The 21,988-nt window shown below is 37.7% G+C and overlaps 1 protein-coding gene across 1 annotated transcript in view; it reads left to right on the top strand.

Annotated features, from left to right (window-relative positions):
* The window catches only part of CLSTN2 (calsyntenin 2), a 397,862-nt gene that overhangs the window by 359,479 nt on the left and 16,395 nt on the right, over nt 1-21,988 (top strand). Inside the window, exons 9-13 of the mRNA XM_074877726.1 lie at nt 460-622; nt 14,097-14,263; nt 17,716-17,864; nt 19,048-19,271; nt 21,630-21,800. Coding sequence (XP_074733827.1) covers nt 460-622; nt 14,097-14,263; nt 17,716-17,864; nt 19,048-19,271; nt 21,630-21,800 — 874 coding nt within the window. The remainder of the gene's footprint in view (nt 1-459; nt 623-14,096; nt 14,264-17,715; nt 17,865-19,047; nt 19,272-21,629; nt 21,801-21,988) is intronic.

Raw genomic sequence — 21,988 nt, 5'->3', positions numbered from 1 at the left:
GAACTCATCAATCTAGTGACTAAGTTTTATATTTTCTCTTAATTTGAAGCTAATAGGGATCCCTAGTAAGTGTGCTGATACATCCCAAGTATGCATCTCTTACATACAGTTTTGTATTCTCAAAAGTCAATATAGACATTAAGAAACTAGTATTATGTATGAACAAATGTGAAAATACAAAGGAAATACCAAATTGTCTTCTATTTTATCCATGTCTTCTTTTCAAAGTGTTCTAAGATGCCTTTATTTATGAAATATGTTCTGCAAGGATATCACGAATATTTATCAACATTGTTTTAACTTTCATTAATTTTAGTGATGTATAAATTGCAATAATGTTATTTTTTTTTCTGAGTGGAATTTGGAAACAATATAATTTTAAAAATGTATGGGATATAAAAATTAATCACCTGACAATAAATGCTAATTAATATGTTTCTCTTGCATTCTGTCTTTCAGATTTGTGATAAAGAATGGCATTACTATGTTGTCAATGTTGAGTTTCCCGTTGTTACATTATACATGGACGGAACAACATATGAACCTTACCTTGTGACCAATGATTGGCCTATCCACCCTTCACACATTGCCATGCAGCTGACAGTTGGTGCTTGTTGGCAAGGTAACATGACAGTAGAATTATTAATCCAGACCAAAAAAAATCTTATTTGTCTCATTGATTGCATAGTAAAATAAATTGCTAAAAGATTGATGGTATAAAATCAGAAGTAACTCCAGAGTTAATAATGTATCAACTCCAAGGATAAAATGGATGGGTCATTAACAGGCTTTACATTTCCATCATCTAAATAAGTGTTGAATACAGTTTGTGTATTCAGTGTGAAAGATTTTCTTCTTTATCTTTTGTCTTCACTTATTTTAATTGTCTCCCTTGTTCTCCAGCTTTAAGCAAACTATCTAAATATTGCTCTAAAGAACTCCATCTATCTTCTTTCAGTCTCTGCCTCAAATTTCTTTCACAACTCATGGTCCGATCCTGCGCTCTTCACATGGGATTTATATCATCAGTAATTCCATTGACTTAACCAATTCACCCTGTTAGAGACCATATGTAAAAGTGAGAGTAAAATAAAACCAAAAGTCACAACCCCAGAGCTATACTTGTATGGGCCTTTGCTTAAAGATTAGTTTTTCCTGTTTTCTACCCTTTATAATTCCATTATTCTCACTCTTTTTTCTGCTCCTTATGCCAGTTTCTTTTTCTGTTCTCTGCTTTACACCTGAAGCAGTCCTCTTCTGCTCATCTGCTCTTGTAAAGTTGTCTCCATTACCCTTCCATGTTGATTTTCTATTTATGCACTGTGTCTTGTATCCACTTTAGACAAAATATTAAGTGAAGCAAACTGTATAATTATGAAAAAATACTTTAACACAGATTGTGTTTCTTCCCCACTCTTTAATGTTGGCTCACTTTCTCCAGTATTACCTTGTTTGCCAGTTTCATCTCTGCTCACTTACAATGTGTTATCTACAAAATTTGGACATTTTATGCGTGGCAGAGCTATTCAGTGTAAATAGTATTAGAAGCAAATCCAGCTGTTAGATTATGAACAGCTTAGGGTAAAGATCCAGTCTTTACTTTGATGACAACATGCAGAATAAAGCCACAGTAAGCCTAAAAACAAGATTTGATAAGTTTTGAATATTTATCAGTGAGATAGGTATTATGATAGCTAACTAATCAGCATGACACTAATCCCATATATCTATAAAAGTATAGACTCATTCTTTGTAACTGGAATTTGCATGTCTAGGCTTCCATCTCTACAGGATGATCTTTAGCTGTATTGGAATTTTTCACTGATGTTAAATATATAACAGAATAAATTTAATTTTACTCTAAGGTGTTAATATTCTAAGGGAGCATTACTCCTTTTTTAGCTAAAAATATAGAATCATAGAATGGTTTGGGTTGGAAGGGACCTTAAAGATCATCTAGTCCCAACCCCCTGCCATGGACAGGGACACCTTCCACTAGCCCAGGTTGCCCAAAGCCCCGTCCAACCTGGCCTTGAACACTGCCAGGGAGGGGGCAGCCACAGCTTCTCTGGGCAACCTGTGCCAGGGCCTCACCACCCTCACAGGGAAGAATTTCTTCCTTATATCTAATCTAAATCTGCCCTCTTTCAGTTTAAAACCATTACCCCTCATAACCAAAATTTTACCTATTGCTGCTGTCAATATTTACTGCAAGATTATGTTATTGCTATTTTAATAGTGTGAGAATTTGAGCTTGTCAAAAGTAAAAACAAATTTTCCATCTCATAAAAATGTCAAGGTTTAGCTAAGATGGCGTGCTAAAGATTCCAATAAACTACCATGTGTTAGGCAAAAAGATGAACTTTGAAAGCTTATATGAAACAAGATTTCAAGATATTGCTTTTGGCAAAGCTTATCTTTTGATAGGTTTGTTTTGATCACCTCAAATGATTCTAAATGAATGATAGGGAAACTCACTTTGTTAATAAGATTCATCACTCTATCTTAGTCTGCTGAATTGTAATTCAACATATAAAACCAATCTATTCCATTCAAAATGCTAATTTTAAAAATCCATATATTTCAAAAAAAAGTGTATCTATCAAACAAATAATTTGACTATAAATAGTTTCAGTGAAACTGTTAACTGGGTCTACTTAGGATAATACATTTTGGCCAGTAAAAATAGTCTAAATCTTTACATTTTCAAAGCATTATAAAACTGCTTTACAACCATCTATGATTTATTTCAGTAAAAATATGCAGTGATTTTGGTGTCATAAGCCATTCAGGTGAGTCTTTGTTAAGAGGATATGAGGAGTTTCTAGCTCTTGTTTGCTCAGACTATTTCACTCTCTTTTCATCAAAGCACTGGCAGAATAGGAATACAAGCTCTAACCTCTTCCTCCAGAAAGGACAAGACTTTTTTTTTTCCTGTTTTTACTAAACCATTTTATAGTTTAGAGTCCAGAGTATGCATTTATCAAAGTCAAATTATTTGAAAAACAATCTCAACTCAGATAACTAAATGAACCAGCAGAAATAACTTTGCTTTTTCTTACCACACCAATTCTGGTTTGCTCACAGCAAAAAGTAAGTCATCATGACTGTGGAACAGCTTAAGAACTGGTGCAGAATAGGAAGAGTGTATTTAGAGGGCAAAGCAAAAAATCGAGAACAAAAAGAATTGTAATTTACTTTGTTAGCACTAATAGGAAAATCTGTTACTACTGTGAAGGATTTACCCTTTCATATATGACAATTTTCAGTTCTGATATGGAAACTGGGAATTGTTCTGCTCTTTCTCTAGGAATCTGAGATTCCTCCAGGTTATGAGACAAGTCTCTCTTTCAGCCCTGGTCTTTTCCTCACTTACACTGGTACTCGTCCTGAGGTTATGTAGCAAGTATCATGCTTGCACCTCCTTCTTGCCTTTCTCAGAGCTATGTCATGCAGGAGTTTCAGGCACAGAAAAAAAATTCTTTGAGATTAATATTTCCTATTATTAATATTTCAATTCCAAAGTAATTCTTTTCTGACTTTTATAGCCTTGTTTATAGCATCCATTATGAAAAGTTAGGTTAGTTTTTATTTCTACATTCAGCTGTTCAAGTGAAATATAAGAGCAGTTTAAGTTCAGTGCTTTCTCCTGAATCTAACATGAAAACAAACCAAATGTGCAATCTCTCAGACTTACATGATAAATTTAAACTTTAGCCTATGATGTGCTCACTGTTCCATTTCCATCAAACAATTTGCCTTTTTTGTTTTTTACAAGAGCATTCGTTATAACGGGCAAGTCTCTCCTACATCTTCACCCTTCCCTTGGCAGTGTGGAAAGCATATGCAATATTTCTTTAAATAGCGTGAGTTGAGTGCTAGGACTCTCCTAAAAGGAGAAAAAATTAGCCTTTTCCTGAAGTATTGTCTAGGGGGCAAGAGTGTACTGGAAGCAGAAGTTAGGGTCCCGATGTGGATGGCAGCCTGGAGACAAGTAGAAAGTGAAGATGGCTGGAAGAACAGAGTGCCAGGCTTTAAAGGTGATAGAAGAGAATCTTCCTAGGGTCTGTCAGGCACTGCATAAAGTTTACTGCAACCCAGGAAGTCACTCAGATATCTAAAACCAAGCCTGGGGGATAGTTTCCAGCTTTAATGACACATTGGACATGAAGAAAGTTGTATAAAAAAATCTTTTTTACATTTTATTCTGGCATAATCAATATGAATTTTCTCTACTTAAAATTAGGTATTCTGGATGTTGCTCTAGCATAATCTTCCTTTTTTAATTTAAAAACCTTGGTTCTTTCTTTAGGGAGCTCATTAAAGGGAAGATCTAGGTAGAGCTACTTCATTGATTTAGGGTCCTATCACAATGGTTAGCATAGAGTTAATTTTTTTTATTTTGTGTAGTTCATGTTTAATATTGCTATATTAAGGGGGGGATTGGTTTATTTGAGGGTGGGAGTTAAAGCATTATTTTTAGGCTAAACTGTTTGTGTTGATTCAGTCACATGTGACCCAAGAGCAGTGACAGCTGGAGACAGAACCTTCTTAACCTGTTGCAGCCTATCTCCAACAGAGTGCCAGTCTCCATGCATGGCAAATCCTAACTTACCTCTTAGCCGTGACTTCAGTGACACTAGGCCTGGGAAAAGCTAATACTGACTATAGAGCTTAGCAAACTGGACTCTTAATGAAGTAACTGAGGGTGGAAATGAACAGTTTGGAGTGCTAGTACAACTGTTCATGAAATTAGGCCTTTATGTACCTTGGTAAAGTTTGACAGCTTTCTCTGCAGATACTTAGGGTTAAGGACATAACTTAAACTTCTTTAAAAGGCCTTTCTTGTTCATATCAGTGTTCTCACAGATGATTGTCAAGAGTGTGATTTTGATGTAGGTAGGGTTATTTAGGTCCAAAGTGCTGTTCTGTCTCTAATGGTGAAAGAAATTTTAAGGCAAAATTACTCTTTCTCAAGGGTATCTAAAGGACAAATTTGACTCGCTTGTACGTGTGCTTCCTGGAACAAAAGAGACACCAAAGAGAACATGTGGGAAGTGTGGCCCTGACACTGGCTCTCAAGGCTCAACTTCAGCTCTCATTTCTACTCTCTTCTCTAGCAATAAAAATACTCTAGCTTTGCCCTTCCAGCTTTCGAGAGCTTTCCAAACAATAAAGAGGTAACACAGTTCTGCAGCAAGGAAGTAGATTTACCCTTATTCTGTGAGGATAACATGCAGTATCAAGAGGGTAGGTGATTTTTCCTCAGGTCACTAAAAAAATGTGCATCACAGCAAGAATAAAATCAGACTTCCTGATCAACCACACAGTTATTCTTCCTTTTAGCTTTTGCAATCCTGTTTCACTCTCCTAAGCAATACAAACAAATTAAGGTTAGCTTATCCTGGAGCTGCACTTTCTGGGAGCTTATCCCAGTAAGTTCTCCTCCAAGCTCATTATTTTTGATTCAGTTTATCTGAGGACATAGCAAATGGACAGAGTGAGAAATTTCTTCCATTAAACCAAAGTTTATAGGTTCCCACTCTGATCCCTTTATTGCTAAATATTCTGTGGCAAAGGCAGCCAGAAGAAGGGAGAAAGCTACATGATTTGGTAGTCTAATCATCTTTTCTACCACAGGTTGCAAACACTTCCTCCAGGTCTCTCTGAAAAGATACGGTCTTGAGTTCCCTCCCAAAATGACTTGTTTCTTTATATATCTTTCCCAAAGTCCTGTCAGGAAACTACTGACACAAGTTAATGACTTGTCACAAGGTTATAATGTAGCTTACCATGACTGTAATAATAATGCCACCCATTCTAGAGTATTGGAGCTTCACAGTGTAATTATGCTGGCCACATTGCACAGGTGAACATCTTTAGGAGAAGCCTGTCAACGGGCAAACTTTGTTATCATGGACATAGCAGAAGACTATTGTGATCTCTGTTTTCTAAGTAATTTCTGTTCTCTATTCTTTTTTTCTTTTGTATTCTCCTGTCATTTTCCTCTTTCCTTAACCTAGGCTGGAGACCTAATTCTTTTATAGAGCCCTTCTGTGGCATAACATTATTAACCTTATATGTCAGCACTCTGCTGACATATCAATCACAAAGTTGCAGTCAGAGAACTGACTTACTGTTAAAGGTGAGAAGAATGGTAAGTTAAAAGTTGGAGAGGGATCAGATCACTGAGAGACAAATACACTGTGGGCACAGCAGCAGAAGCAACCTGTATCACCCAACCTTGGACCTCCCCCAGAAATTAAGATATGTATCAGATAAAGATTACCCCCTACTATGCATTCTAACACCAGTGGATCCTGCCTTGGGAACATAGCTTGCACCAACCTGGGGCCTCAGTAGAGTGATACAAACAAACAACTTAATGCAAGACCACCTAGCTAGATTTCAACATAATGTGATGCTGAATATCTGTGTACTGGCACTTCTGTCAGTACAGCAGTGTTCTCTCTGTTACTGCCCTTCTCATCAAAATCAAGATGGGGCAGATTTTAATGCACTTCACAGATCTTTGCTGGAATTTTGGCTGTAGCAGAAATACAAACATATGTGGAAAGTTAGTTTAAAAGGGTGTTTTCTTGGAGAGCTGAATTTGCATTCAAATCTGTCACTAATTCAACATGGATATATGTCCCTTATTTATTTGAATTTCTGCACTGGGGACTATGCCTCAGCACAAGAATGTTATTTGAAGAATAGGAATATAGTTTTTTGGGCAACTTTAATATCACTTGGACTGTGATCTACTCTAAGATATATAAGATTGTAACATTTTTCATTATTGTCATCATTTCCCACAATTCCTGGAGAAATAACAACAATGTATTGGCCTAATTGTAAGAGATTATAGAGTGTTCTTCTCGTCTTGAGAAAAATTATCTTAAATAGCTTAAGTTATACTATGCTTTTGATCTACAGATCTATTGCACAGAGATAGATTAGCATATGCATACTTAAGAGCAGGTAGCCTTTAGTGTTCTCTGTACTTGTCTTATTTCAGATAATGTTTTAAAGCCTAAAGCTGTCTGTGTGAGAGTGTCAGGTTATGATATCTACCAAGAGTGGAGGGAGACTTAAATACTGCCATATTTGATGAGTAATTTTCTGAGTAATTTCTGTCTGAATGATATAAAAAAACCACTAAAACTTTTTTGTGCTGAGAAGCTCTGGGAGTATAAAAACTCGAGTCACTAATTGGGACTACTCCTGAAATCTATGTTAGGTTTCATTCTGCTTAACAGCCAGTCTATTTGTCAGGGAATTAAACCCAGCTCCCTAAACTGCTGTAATAAAAAGATGGGATAAATTTTAGGGCTTGGACCTGAGGCCTTCAGAGCCAGAATGTCTTGCAGCTGCTTCCAGATTCACTTCAACCTTTATGTTGGGATCCTGAATAATCGATCATTCCTTAATTGTCTGGCTCAATATAACCAGAGTCTATAATGTCTTAAAAGAATCGCATCTCAGTTAGAAATTCTCTTGATTCATCATTTCCAGTGAAAACCTTATTGTGCTTAGACTGCCCTGATAATTATTTGCTCACTATTAGGGTAGGGCAAAAGGCCTAAAAGATCTGTGAGCTCAATAAAGTCACTCGTTTGACAGAAAGGCATGATTATTCTTTGGAGATTGACGAGTGAATGCAAACAGCACTTTACATCTCTGAAGTCAAAACTATACAACTGTAAAATTCAATGGTAATCAAGTTCTGTCACACTTTATATTAACCCAATGTGAAATTAAAAAAAAATGGTGTCATGGAAATCAACTCTGCTTCGTTAATGAATGTGCCTTAACCCTGTGAAGAATGAATCCTGAGAATGTTCAGTTTTCCCCAGACTCTCCAGTGTTATATCTAACAGAACGTCCTCATGGCTGGGATCAGACGGTGTTTGCTAGATGACAGTCCTTTAACCCCCCTAAACTGGTATTCATCTGAGAGATTCTAGCTGTTTGCAAGGTGACGTGTATACTAGAAGCATTTGTTCTCCTCCATGTGTATAAGGGAGCCATCCTGACTGATCTGCCCACAAGTAGGACAGGCATCTGCAACATACTCATCTAAAATTAAGTAGGTTAATTCTACATTTGATCTGTTGTGTTTGAAAATTCAGGCACCAACTGTAACTGTGCTTGTGACCATTTAGGAATGTGCCAAACACAGTGATACTGTAAAGTCTTGCTTTCATTGGCAGCTTGATCACTCCCCACTGAGGGCTGCTGTGTGGGTGCAGCATACTGCCTTTTGTGTAGTGTGCATTCTCCAACTTGTGCTTCCTGCTCCAGCGTGCTGTGGGGCTCGGCTTGGTGTGAGCACAGGCACCAGCTGTGACTAGCACAGGTGGGAAGTAACACTCATTAGTCAGAGGGTTATAAGGTTCTTGTGGTGAGGGAACACCCTGACCCTAGTGTAGGAGATGCCCCTGCCTAACCCTACCCCTAGGCTGCAACTAATATCATGGGACATTAGTAAACCCTGATAATTCTACTTATCTAGATAATTCCAGTAGCAGCATGCACTTTATTTTTACAGCTCATTCTAAGCCCTGTGCCTATGTTATGTCTCAGCTGCCTCTTTCTCAGAACCATAACCAAGTGTCTGCTATAATGGTTTTATCTGGTGGGAAGTCCAGCAGGCCAGGGCAGGACCCTTCTTCTGTTTATTCTGTTGTCAGTGTGTGTGCTATACTTGTTCACCGCCACCAGCGTTCACGCTTAGCAGAAAAGGAAAGTAATTTAGACATTATCAAGGTGACACTGGGTAAAGTTCTGGTGGGAGGGACCCCTCAACCTTAATGTCTGAGCTGCCCTACTTGCTCTGCATTGATAAAGTTCCAGGCAGAAGCGATCAGAACCAGCACAGAAGAAGAAGAAGAAGAAACTCAGTCCAGAAAACAGTTATTATTTTAGCAAGTAAAAAATGTGATACATACTACTTTGACAATGACTAAGTAGTGAACAGCATTATAGTGAATGATTATATATGTCAACAGTTTCTCTGGATGCCTCCCACAGTCTGACACCATCTTCCCATTATAAGGATTGAATTAATGCCAGAAAGCCAACATCCATCCTCCTGTATCTGCCAGACTTTGGGAGTGGATGTGCATGCTGGGTCAGGTGGAAAAAGCAGTGCACAGTTTTACCAAGGTTTGACTAACACTATGGCCTGTGTTGCCTCACAACTGCGATAGGGACTGCAACATTTATATTTAAGGAAGGGAAAAAAACCAGTAGCTTCAAAAATTTGTCATGCAAGGGTTTGCAATGAGAATAAGTGATGTTGTTCTATAGTGTTGTTTCAGTCTCTTTTTGTGTTACAGACATCAACCCCATTCCCTGACAAACAGTAGAGAAGGTTCCGTTTTCCTTTGTTGGTCGCATCATTCAGCTAAGTCTTAACTACTTAACTATCCCCCAAGAATTAACACTCACAGCATATTAATCCATAGTCATCAATAAGCATAGAGCTGACTGAAACACAACACGTCACACAGTTGAGGAGTATGTTTTCTTATTCTCTCAGGTCTTGATGCTATAACATCATTACAGAGGTGAGCTGTATCTCACAAGAAAGTGCAAAAAGACCCTGACAGCAAAACATGCCATGAAAATTGCTGAGTCAGTCTAGGTTAACTGGATGGCCTGACCTCTGGACAGAAACTGGTAGATGCTATGTTACAGAACACTTTATTTTTCACTACACCATGACATTGGGAAGTAGGAAAAAATGGTAGGACATGGATTACCTCAAGATCATCACCACTGCAGCTCCACTTCGTTCTCTGAATTGTTGCTCCGGAGGCTTGTGTAATCTATTTAGTTCTTCATTATCTCAAAAATATTGTTGCTTAGGCTCAGTTTCGTGTCAGAACCAAGAGTTAAATTCAAAGTGTCTTAAAGCAGTAAGGGCTGTTGGGAGTAGTTTATGCCTTTCCTCAGTTGTTTCTTAGCATGTGGTAATTTCAGTGATGAGCCAAATTCAGACAATGCAACTGAGCATTCCTCCTGCCCAGTGAAGTCAGTGGCTGTGACTTGCCTGTCAGCTGCTTTGGAGCTGCACAGGAATTAAATGTATCATGCTCAAGGGCAAAGGATCTCTCTTTGAAAGATCGGTATTTAGAAGAATTTAGATGATACTCTATTACTATCAGCATTAGCTACAATTACGCACTGTGCTTTAACGTACTACAGTACAGAATTGCCATTTTCACGCTGGATTAAATATATTTATACTCATCTAATTTTGGGAGGTAAGAATTTTAGAGTGACTAGGACTTGGAGATTGGCCGTCCTGGGCTAAATTTGCACCCACTGAGAATACTTGAAGAATATTAGAATACAGAAGCAGAAGGAAACACAGCATTCACACATACTAATATAGTAGAACAAAGCATGAATAAAACACTGGTACAGACAGGAGTAAAACAGCCAATTGCTGAGGATTTTCAATTTATTCTGACAATTATTTTGAGATTGAAAAACTATATTCTCAATAATTCCTTTTATCAACCCTATAATACAGGATTGTAGCAGATTGGCTTTAGGCCATTCCTTCAATTTTAGCAAGAGTTTTGGGTTTTGCTTCTCAATTTTATTGCATTGGATTTTGTCCATTTGCAATATAATAATTACTGGCAATTGAAACACATCAGCAAGCCAATATACCCCACTGAGCTGAGAAGTTTCTGAAATGCTGAGGTAGAAGAATATCAAAATGTCAACATACTGCAATTACAAGCAGCTGTGATAAGAGTCAGATATAATGACTTCTGTTCACCTTCGAGGATAAAATTGGCAGGTATATAATTTTGTCTTTAACTCTGGTAAAAGGTGCTTATGGAAGGCTTATTTAGCAGTCTATTTTTTCTAATAAAGTGTGAGATAGTATTCTCTCTTCAAGTGCTCATGTTTTTTTATGTGGAAAAATCTCGTACTCACACTGCCCTGGATTAACAGGCATGTCCTATGTAAAACACAGGTAATGTTGAGAAGAACACTAGGTTATGGTTAGTACTTCAGATAACAGCAGGAGTTCCACGAAAAGCAACAGGAATGATCATAGTCTACAGTGTTAAGTAGAAGACGTAAAAGCCTTGTTTACCCTGGCAAAGGAAAAGAAGACGTAGCCATATTTTGAAGGCTCACATTCCCTGTTAGGAATTAATCTTCCAAATCTAAGGATCGATGGTCATTGGAGTGGATTGCTTGGGGAGTGTCTGTCTCCATAAGAGTTTAGAACAGCTCAGGCAATTCTCAAGAATAGATTAAGTACAGCTGTTCTTGTCCCGGGGCTAGGGAGCAGATGGCATCCCCCCTTAGTGTCCCTTCAGACTCTGCTGTCAGTTGTTCCAGTGCAATTGTCCCAGCCTGAATCACCCGGTTGTAACTACAGGCATAGTTTTGCAGATTTTCTCTGCTGACACAATATGGACTAGCTAGTCCCAGCTATTTTTCACTCATATTTTCTTGAAATACTTGCTTTTTTCACATAGCAGTTGATAGTCTCTCCAGAACAAAGATTACATCACCTCCTTTACAGTCCAAAATTGATCTATATGTCTACAAAACCCAGCCTTAGTCCTGTGAACAGGGTAAGTATGTTCTTCAAATGCTCACTGGTTTTGAGTGCCTGCATTTGCAGAGCATTTTAAAAGCTTATTCCTAGAAACACTCATATTCTCTTCCATGCTTTACGTTAGCGGTTGGGCAGATGGCTTACAGGACAGATGACTTTAAACATGAATTATACATCTCCAAGATGTACACCTTGTACACCAGCATTTTTTAAAGTGGGGCTTGAGCACAGTGAATACTCTGTATATTTAATATTGTTTATGGGCAATTACTGTATCATTGTAAATGACCTAGCAACGTAATTGTAAGTGCTTTGTCAATGACACCAGAGAAGAACTAGTCCAAAGTGAAAGACCAACCAATGAAAAAAAAAAAATCCAAACCTGAAATTCCTATTCATGGATGTAAGCACCAGTTGTGTTGCTCTTATAGCTTTACTTCAACTGGCTTATCCTGCTTGTTTCTGTCAGGCATAACCACAGCACTGAATTCTCTGTTCTAGCTTCTTGTCTAGCCCTTTATACATTTAAATAAGCTACTTTCATATTTAAATACATTAGCTTATCTGAGACTGCTTCTTATTTTGCATCTGCTCAGAACTATTAAGATCCACTGACAGACTTACTGTACATTTCTAAATTTCAAAGCTCCAGGATTATTGTTGGTGTTTTAGCCTTGGAACTTGCTGTTTTCAGAATTCCATTAGGGATATGAGGATTTGAAACTTCAAAGCACAATGTGATTCACTTCTTCTGTAAGTTCTTATCTAGTTTTCTCTCTTTATCTCCTTTTTAGGGAGAGGTTTGCATTTTTTTTTTTCTTAATTTAGCTTACCTTTTTCTGTCCAGACACATTGCTTCTGTATTAGTGGCAACATGTACTTTTAAAGACGATGTAAACAGGTAAATATAACAACATTTTTGCTGAAAAGCCAATGTCACCGTAATGCACTATCTATTTAGCAAATAATTGTCTTGGTAAGTATCAGAAAGGCCAAAATTACAGAACAAACTAATCCTGCACTTTAGCTGTTGCATACATCAAAGTTTCTATGAAACCTCAAAAAAATTCTGCCCAGAGTAAGTTTTCTGTATAATGGAGAAATGAATGAAAGAGTGGAGAATAATCTCTCCTTGAGGATCTTTCTTTGGGGTAAAAAGAGAGGCAGTTTGTGCTGCAATGTTAACAAAAAAGAACAAAACCTGTCTACTTCTACAAAGAAACAGCCTGCTTAGACACCTTCTTTTCTCTCAGTACACCAGTAGTACACTTGTGTATTTTCTTTGCTACATAAAATAACTCAAGTCTTCTTCATAGTGCTCGTACTGCACAGACTAGAAGTGATGTTTTTCAGACTTTTAGGTCACAACATCAGCCAGAAGAAAATTTGCCACTTCACCCTATCCTACCCTAAATCCACACACAAGTCTTCAAGTTAAACTTCAAGCTTGAGCTAGCTTACCTGGCAGAAATAGCTTGTTTGACACAAAAGCTACAAACACTGTAGAGATGAGTTATCTACCAATTACAACAGTTTATCAACTGCTAATCCAATTAGTCTGCGTGGCTTCACTGGCTCTCTTAGTCCTCTCAGGCTCAAGGTAGGCAGTAATTCACATGCACTGATATAGCTAACACTTGCAGGAAAGACAGGCTCTAAAAATTCTTCTGGAGGAGAATACGTAAATCAGTAAATATCCCAAGAGTAATTTAGATGCTATGATCACTGGTGCAGGCAGTATGTAATCACATTTTATTGACAACTCCTAAAGATCAGTCTTCCTTTGAAACTGCCTAGAGTGAAACTGAATAGAGCGTAGCTAGAGGGCCTAATGCAGCATACAGTGACGAGACCTGATCTGGCACCAGATGAGCTGCTCTGGGGAAGGGAAGCACTGTAAGACTTTTAGTATAGTGCTGGGCATTGGCCAGCATTCACTGCTGTGAATTTACACCATATCCTTAGAGACAACCGGTTGTAGAGAGTGTGGCAGTTCGCTTACACAGAGCCCATGACTCTTAGCACATCTCAGAACTTCAGGTAGTATGTTTTGTGGAGGATAAAAGGCAAAGGCTGTGTAAGTGATCATGTAATAGAAAACTTGCAAATACAGTTTCTGTATAAATAAACGTTGGACCTTCAACTTTTTTTTTAATTTTGTGTTTGATCACTTCAATAATCTTATCAATTTTTTTAAATGCTGTGCTTCCTTGGACACAGGTTTGGGAAGCTATGTTTCATCTCAGAGTACGTTGTCACAGCTTTATAAATACCTGAATGCAATACTGGAAAAACACTGACAAGAATCTTAAAGACAGGCTGCTACTAGGTACCACCCAACAACCCACAAAGCAATTCCACTTATCACAATAAATGGGATCTCAAATATACTTGGCTAAAATAGATATAAATTCTTCAAATGTGTTAAAACATAAAATGAATTATGTGTGGTTTGTTTATTGTTATCAATAATAATTTTGTATTCTCTTTCTTGCAGGAGGTGAAGTCACCAAGCCCAGATTTGCTCAGTATTTCCATGGCAGCCTGGCCAGTCTTACTATCCGACCAGGCAAAATTGAGAGTCAGAAAGTGATTTCCTGTTTGCAAGCCTGCAAGGAAGGTCTGGATATTAATTCTCTTGAGAGTCTTGGCCAAGGAATAAAGGTGAGGGATGAACTGACATAATCTTTGATAAAAATTTAGATCTGATTTATGAAGTGGAGAGCCCAAGGTAGAGTACACACAGTACAAATGTACTCCCAGAAGCGATGTAATTTCCCATAAAGTCATGCAAAGAAAAAGCAGAACAGCAGAAGAGCTGTGACACTGCAAGGAAAAATGTTTCCATTATTGCAAAGCTAGATGCTCAGAAAGTAAGGTGCTGCTGATATTTCAGCGTCCATAAGAATTGCCAGGTCGTGTTCTCATGCTTTTTTTGGTAGTTTTACAGAAATGGACATGATTCCAAGGCATTATTGAATTTTGATCTCAAGTAGCTTTAAAGCAATGGAAAACATAACTGGAATATCTTTCATCTAGAGGCAGCTCTGAAAGAAGTCCCAATGCAATAGTATTGACAAATTTAAGGTGTGTTCCAAGAGGAAAACATTATGGGATGTGAAAAGTGGACAATAGAAAAACCTAAAGTCAAGAAATTAAAATTTTACATTTGCATATAAAACATTATCCATCTTCATTATGCATATGGCTATCTTATTGATATTGTAACACTTTTTCGAAGATTGGAGAACAGACAGAAGGAAATCCTGTTTCAATTGACATACTGGCCAGATTGCTTTGCATTCATTAAGACAAATTCTGTTCTTCTGGATATCTATGTAGGATTTTTGACTATAACTTCTCTAATGCTGACATGAGATGCATTGACAGTTTTCCTTTACAGATACCAATATTAGGTGACAGATGTTCTTCTGCCTAGTGTGTAAACACACTGTTAAGCTCTTTCCTAGCAGCACACAAATGACAATACCATCTTCCAAAGGAGCTGAGCTTCAAATTCAAACTGGGAAGATACTTTGGCTGCAGACCATGCATCCTGTGAAACTGCACAGGTGGTTTTTTAGTGTGTTGTTTTACAGTGGGGAGGAGGATGGTGCTGTAACACTTGATCTGGAGTATGCAGTGGAAGTGCCATGTACTACATTTTATTAGCTAAAGATAGGAGACTGACCTGAAATACACTCAAATGCCTGTCTAGGTGATAAGTTACAGTGCTGTAGTATAACCAATATGTTTTCTGAAAACAAGGGTAAAAATGAAAATTTAAAGTGCAAAGGTAAGGAGGAGTTTTGCTAGCTTTTACGTATGAGCAAAACACTCCCAAAATTTTTTAATTTCTTCATGCTACCAAGAATTTCACGTTGCTTGTCCCAGCAAAATAACACACTTACAAATAAAAGCTATTCTTAAAAGACAATGCGTACAAAGAGCAGGTAGGATTTTCTGGAACGCAAGTGTATATGCCTACAAGTAAGTTCTTTGCTGGGATTTTACATTAATTAAAGCAGTGTACACTTGGTCCATGGTGCTTAAGAGCATAGTAATTCCTCTCCTTTTGTCACACTCTAAAACTTGACAATATTTGAGTAGTCTTATTTCATGGGCTTGGAAAAATCCCTGTTATACCACCCACCGCTGCACCAGCATGGGTGATCAGTTTCTTTACCGTACTAGCAGTGCAGTGGGGAACATGGAGATGAGGGATTGTTTTCTGCCTTTTCTTTCTTTCACCAAACTTCAAAACATGTTCATTTTCCGAAATACAGATGAGACATAGTGTTTTTTTTAAAGTTACTGTTTTAATTTTTACCTCCTCAGCAAGCTCAACAGCAGGAGGCAAAAATGAAAGGGGCAGTCAGAGATAGATTGTGGTAGGGTTTCTTATTGGGGCAGACAGAAAGAAGCTCAGATGAAAGTGGAACAGTTGGCACCTGACCTTGAACAGAAGATTAATAAAGAGAAAGGGCTTCTGATGTCAAAAATAAACATACCTGATCTTAGACAAACGTGTTTGACAGTTGCACAGATAGGTTCTGTGTTGGCTATTTACATGTTGCTTAGCAGATTCAATGTTGGCAAACTGATGTTGGAAGGTGTTTCTGCTGGGCACTTTGGACTCATGAAGCTTCACCCTTTAGCCACCTAAGAAAGAGCAGTGCAGCTGTAATACAGTTTCTGACACTAGTGGTGGACTTTTTTTTTCTGCAGCCTAATTTTTAGATATCTGTAACAGCTCTCAGAAACACTGTCTAAACTGTCACTATTTTTAGCCTTTTTTAATGAGAAAGACAAAAATGGCTCAGACTAGGGCTTTTTCCAGTCCCTTTGGCAGCATTCCAGCTGTTCTGGCAGCTGAGCTATTAAGTTAACTAGCTAGCTAGAGTCTCCTTTTGCTAATTTTATTCTCTACTACTGCTCGCTTACAGAAAGGAAAAAGAAGTTTATGCAGGCTGTGACTTATGTTAGTCCTCTTTCTTTGTTAAAAAAATACCCTTCCAGGTGTTATGACCTTCCTGCACAAGCTTTAAACCCAGTCCTCTGTGTTCTGTTCAACAGAGAACCCCGTGCTTCATTCTGTTGTTCACAGTCTATTTGCTCTTCTGCTTTTTAACCTTTCTCATTGCAAGGAAGTGTAGACAACCATTGTCTGTATATAATAGAACATGTTCATATAATCAATATGCAGCTTTGGGAAGGGACTGCATGTAAGAAAAGGGTGCATTTCTCTGCATTTTGTGCTGACAACAGTAGGGTACAAAATCAAGGGGGTTAATCTGGTTTTCTCCGCAATGCAGATGGTTTGCTGAACTAATTAACAGACCAAAAAAATGAAATCAGGATGAATTATGATGCAGATAAAATCAATCGGTTTTATGTGAATATAGTAGCAAAGTTTCTTGGTCAGCAAGACTGTTTAATGTTCAATGCAATGGACTAGAGAAAGATCAGGGCTACAAGAATAGCGATTGACTTTGCAAGGTTTGTTGGCTCGAATGAGCAACTGGCTTTGTGCATGTAGCAGCTCCATCTTAAATCATGACACCCTTATTGATCATGAGACAGAGAAAGGAGAATCCCCTATATTGGGTCTGACATTAATGAAGATGTAGGAGGTAAATGTTACAATTGTTGTGTTCATTCATGTTGAAATATATCTCAGAAAGATAGCCCAGGGTAAAACCAAACAGAAAGCAGGAAAAATATGCTTCTGCATGCTACTCTGGTTTAAGCCAATATTTGTATATGGGGGATGTGTTTAACCTAAAAAAATTACATAGTAATAATAATGATGACAGTCAGTTAAGGTTTTGAAATGGTATCAGCAAAGCTGATAAGGCTGGGCAAAGTACAACAAATCAGGATTAGTTTACTATTAAATTAATTATAACAGTAGTTATCAGACACGAAATACATGACTACTACAAGTACGTGTTTTAGGGAACAACATATGGATTCAGCCAACGGTAGCTACTAAGAATTTTGTTTTCTTAAATCATTAAATTTTAAACTTACATCTGTGCAACATTACTTAAAACTGCCTTATATTGTACTCTGTACCTGGTACCTTAAATACTAATTATATGCATTTCCCCTAGTATCACTTCAACCCTTCCCAGTCAGTCCTTGTCATGGAAGGAGATGACATTGAGAATATAAATCAAGCTCTCCAAAAGGTCTCATACATCAACTCTAGACAGTTTCCTACTGCAGGCGTACGACGTCTCAAAGTCTCATCTAAAGTCCAGTAAGTTATACTTCAGATGAACTGATTAGATTAGGAATATTTTTAACAAAGTACTTTTTTCTTTGGCCCTGTAAAAAGAAGAGTTTTTGGCTAAATTACATTGCTAAATCATACTTTTATGTTATTGAGCATAAAGGATGAATTTCATTTACTTTTATGCTGATTTATGTTGTGGTTTTCTTTCAATATTGTCCTCTTAAGAAACTTCTCTTGCTCCTGTAATTTACTTGTATTCTGTTTATAGTCTGGACTACAGTACTTGCATTTATTACAGTCTTATTTTACTGTTCATTTTAAAAAGTTACAGTTTCTTCTGAGATAGGTAGAGCCATGACTTTTTAAATCAGGCCTATTACATCTAACAGATGACATAGCTGCAAGAACAGTATTTGTAGCTATGCTTGAAATAGTCTTTGTCTGTCTGTATCCTTATATGGCTGTCATCGCTGGAGTACTGGTGTTGGGTGTTAAACAGAAATCCACGTCCTTCCATTTTCATGCAACAATAGTGACACTGGAAGCAGTCCAGTTCGCACACTCCAAGGCTGGCCCAAGCCTTGTGCTGAGGCGAAGTAAAATAGAGTTTGTCAGGAGATTCACTTCCAAAGCACGGTGCTGATTCATATGAAAATGCTAATATAGGCCCCTTTTCTCCCCAGTAAATACTGGTGGGTGCCAGAATGAGTTCATGATGGGTTCAATTTAAATGGATAATTAGGCCCTTTTATTCACACGTGACAAAATAACCATATTATGTTTATTAGCTATTACTTTGAGAATTTAATGTTAGGTTTCCTAAAGTTAGCTGTTATCATCTAATTAACTTTATTTTTTTTTAACCATTCACTACTTTTAAATGTCAGTTAAACATCAAACTATTAGTCTCCTAGTGACCCATCTGAGCTTGTCATGAATCTGTTTGCTAAGCTGTTCCTAGCTAATTTCAGTAGTTGTGAATGTGGGAGGGGATGAGAGGAACAGAGCTGTGACAGTCACTGCTGGCCTATGTACATGGTGGTGCAGGTGCATGTCCTTATGTGTGGCAGTGCCAAAGCATGGAATAGACTGATCTGAGAGAATACAAAAGGATGAGAGCCATCAGGTGGGTTTTGGGCAGTGCAAGCGCCACACACCTCTGATGTGCAATGTGTTACATGCAGTTAATGAATAATATATTTTTCAGATGTTTTGGTGAAGATGTCTGCATAAGTATCCCAGATATAGATGCGTATGTAATGGTGTTTCAGGCCAATGAGCCCAAGATTACAATAAGTGGGATGGACCACTTTGCTAGACCAGCTGCACAATTTGAAAGTGAAAGAGGTGTTATTTTGTTACCTGATGTCAGGATTGTCAGCACAGTCACTAAAGTGGAGCATCCAGTGGACTTAAAAGAACATGACGGAGGTTTGTGGATTTCTTTTAAATATTATTGCTTACTCTGTAACATTGCTTTTTTATAAGGATATTGCAAACAAGTAACACAAAGGAAGTCACTTCACCCGGATTAATTTAGGCAATATTAGGCAACAGTAATGCTGTACTGAAGACATTCAGTTAAACACATTGAAAAATGTGTTAAATAATGATAGATCAGTATGTGCTTCAAAAAAAGCAGCTTTTCCATTTAGTGTCTTGCCTACTGCAGAATAATTCCACTCTTCTGTACATGTTCCGCTGAATAACATATTTTTATTAGAATCTTTTTGTAACAGAATTTTGTTAATTGTACTGATAAAGTGGAGAGCAGTAATTGACTAATAGTTGGAGTTTTAGTCTGTTCTTATGTTTCCAGCTCTGCTACTGACTTCTTGGTGATACTTGAGAAAGTAATCTTGTGCCTCAGTTTTCCCATCTATATAATGTAAACATAATAATTTGCAAAGATTTTTTCCCATTATGACAGTTTATTCTAATGCTGAGCAATATGTGTATTTATTATTATTCAACACTAGGTGAATGTTCAAAAATATATATAAGGTTTAAAATAATTGTCTATAAAGGAATCTTCCTTTTGGATGTTTGTGTGCATGGTAAATTAAAAGCCTAGTAATCTGAGGAATCATTCTAAACAATATTTGTTAGCCTAGAATAAGTAGCAACTAGATGTACATTTCTTGAAAAGATAAAATCGCTAATGATGTGCAAGTGTAGGGTCATGGATTCCCTGAAGCCATGCTCTGTAATAATGCTGCTTATCACTTGCCTGAAACTGCATCTGTCCTCTCAAGGCCAGAAAGTGTATCATACCATAATAGCAATCAGCTGCATACATTCTTGAATAGAAAAGTGATCATTATCCATCACTTAAGACACAATGCATGTATGACGCTCCATGTCCCTAAATGCTATGACATCATCACAACTGTTCGGTGAACTAGGAACTACTGCTTTCCAGTTTAGTTCATAAATTTCATCTCTTGCAGTTTTTCCCAGTACAGTTATTGACATAATTACTGTTGTAGCACCTTGTAACCTAAAAAGCCCCAGTCTCACCTTGAAAAGGAATATAGCAGCCTTTCTTAAACTACGGTTTAATTCCTTGAAAGTCATCCTAATGTGCCAGCTCTTGTTTATTTCCACTAAGAGGCAGCAGCATGACTATGGCTCTGAGGCCTTATTTACCTGTGGAGGGCCCCTGGAATACCAGTATCTTGCTGCTTGTCCTGCCTCAGTAGAGAAATCAGTGGGATCCCCCCAATAGCTAAAATTGCTGCCCCTACCTCTCCTGTTTGTCCACTGACAGCCAGAGCAGCAAAGCTGACCAGTGCAGGCTTTTCCCTTGCTCTGCAGCCCAGCTTTTGCCTGTCTGTCATAGCTTCCCATGAAATAGTCCAACTCATCGACCTCAGCAATATTCAGATGTGCCTAGCGTGCAAATTAGAGTTCGGTCTGCATTTTCGGATAAGTTAGAGCTGTGCCTAGAGTTTGATACCCAAATTCCCTGTACCAGAAGTTGGGAATCTAGGGCATAAGACTTTTCTGTCTGTGCCTTCCTTCCCCATATGCCCTCTAAAATGAAATTCGCAAAATGGGCACTAAGTTCCAAGATTGCAGTCTCTCCCTCAGGGAGCTGGTTAAGCAGTCTTGCCAGACACTCTGTGCTAAGTTGACCAGAGAATTAAAATATTTAAATCAATATGCTATTCTTTTTCCAGTACCAGATTTTTTTTTTTTTAATTGCATACTGAAGGATAGTCAGTTTACAACTCAATTTCTCCAAGTCACACAACAGAGGGTCTTGCCATTTATGATAATACCATGTTCTTGGATAGATGGCCATGTTCTTTGTAATGCAAATTCTTTATGGGCCATAGAGTAACTGAGAGATTCATCCAACCATAGATATACTTGACATGTATTTTTCCAGTTCGGTTTTCCTTGAGAAAAAAATGAATGTGTGATACCAACCTGGTAGCAATACAGTATTGAAAATCAGAATTGTTTACATGAATTTATTTCCAGGATCAAATTTCAGTTTTCTATTCCAAATACTGTTCTTGAATGCCTTTTATTACAAAGCAATATATTGTTCATCTGTCTCACTAGGTATTTGTAGGCCATCATCATCATAGCACCTGAACCAGCAAAACAGACACTTCTGATTTGCTTCAAGTATGCTGTATTTAATATTGGCAAAAAACAATTCAGCCATCTTTGCAAAAATTGAAAGTCCTGATGCAAAGCACATAAAATGACTGGGCTGTTCTGTGATCATTTATCTTAGTTTCTTTCTTTTTTGTGGTATATGCCATGTGTTCACAGCCAATAAACCAGTGGTATTAGAGGAAATGCTCCACAACTTGGATTTCTGTGATATTTTGGTCATTGGTGCAGAACTAGATCCTGAACAAGAGTGTTTAGAACTAGATCATGTGGAGCTTCAAGGAAAACATCTAGATGCCACAAATTCCACAGCAGGATATTCAATCTATGGTATGTTCATGGACTTTGCTTTCTCCTATTTCTTCCCACCAACAATTACATTATTGGATGAAAGGACTGATGCAAAAGAAATTAGACAGAAATTTGTGATGTACTAGCTGTAAAATCTTCCAGGAGAGACTGCGTCTCAAAAGACATAGTCACTTCTTGATCTCTGGGTACGCTGTGTTTATCCTTTG

The sequence above is a fragment of the Strix uralensis genome, chromosome 9 (assembly GCF_047716275.1).
Source record: "Strix uralensis isolate ZFMK-TIS-50842 chromosome 9, bStrUra1, whole genome shotgun sequence".
Taxonomy (NCBI): Eukaryota; Metazoa; Chordata; class Aves; order Strigiformes; family Strigidae; genus Strix; species Strix uralensis.
Note: the sequence above shows the minus strand (reverse complement) of the source record. Positions and strands in the feature narration are given on the sequence as shown.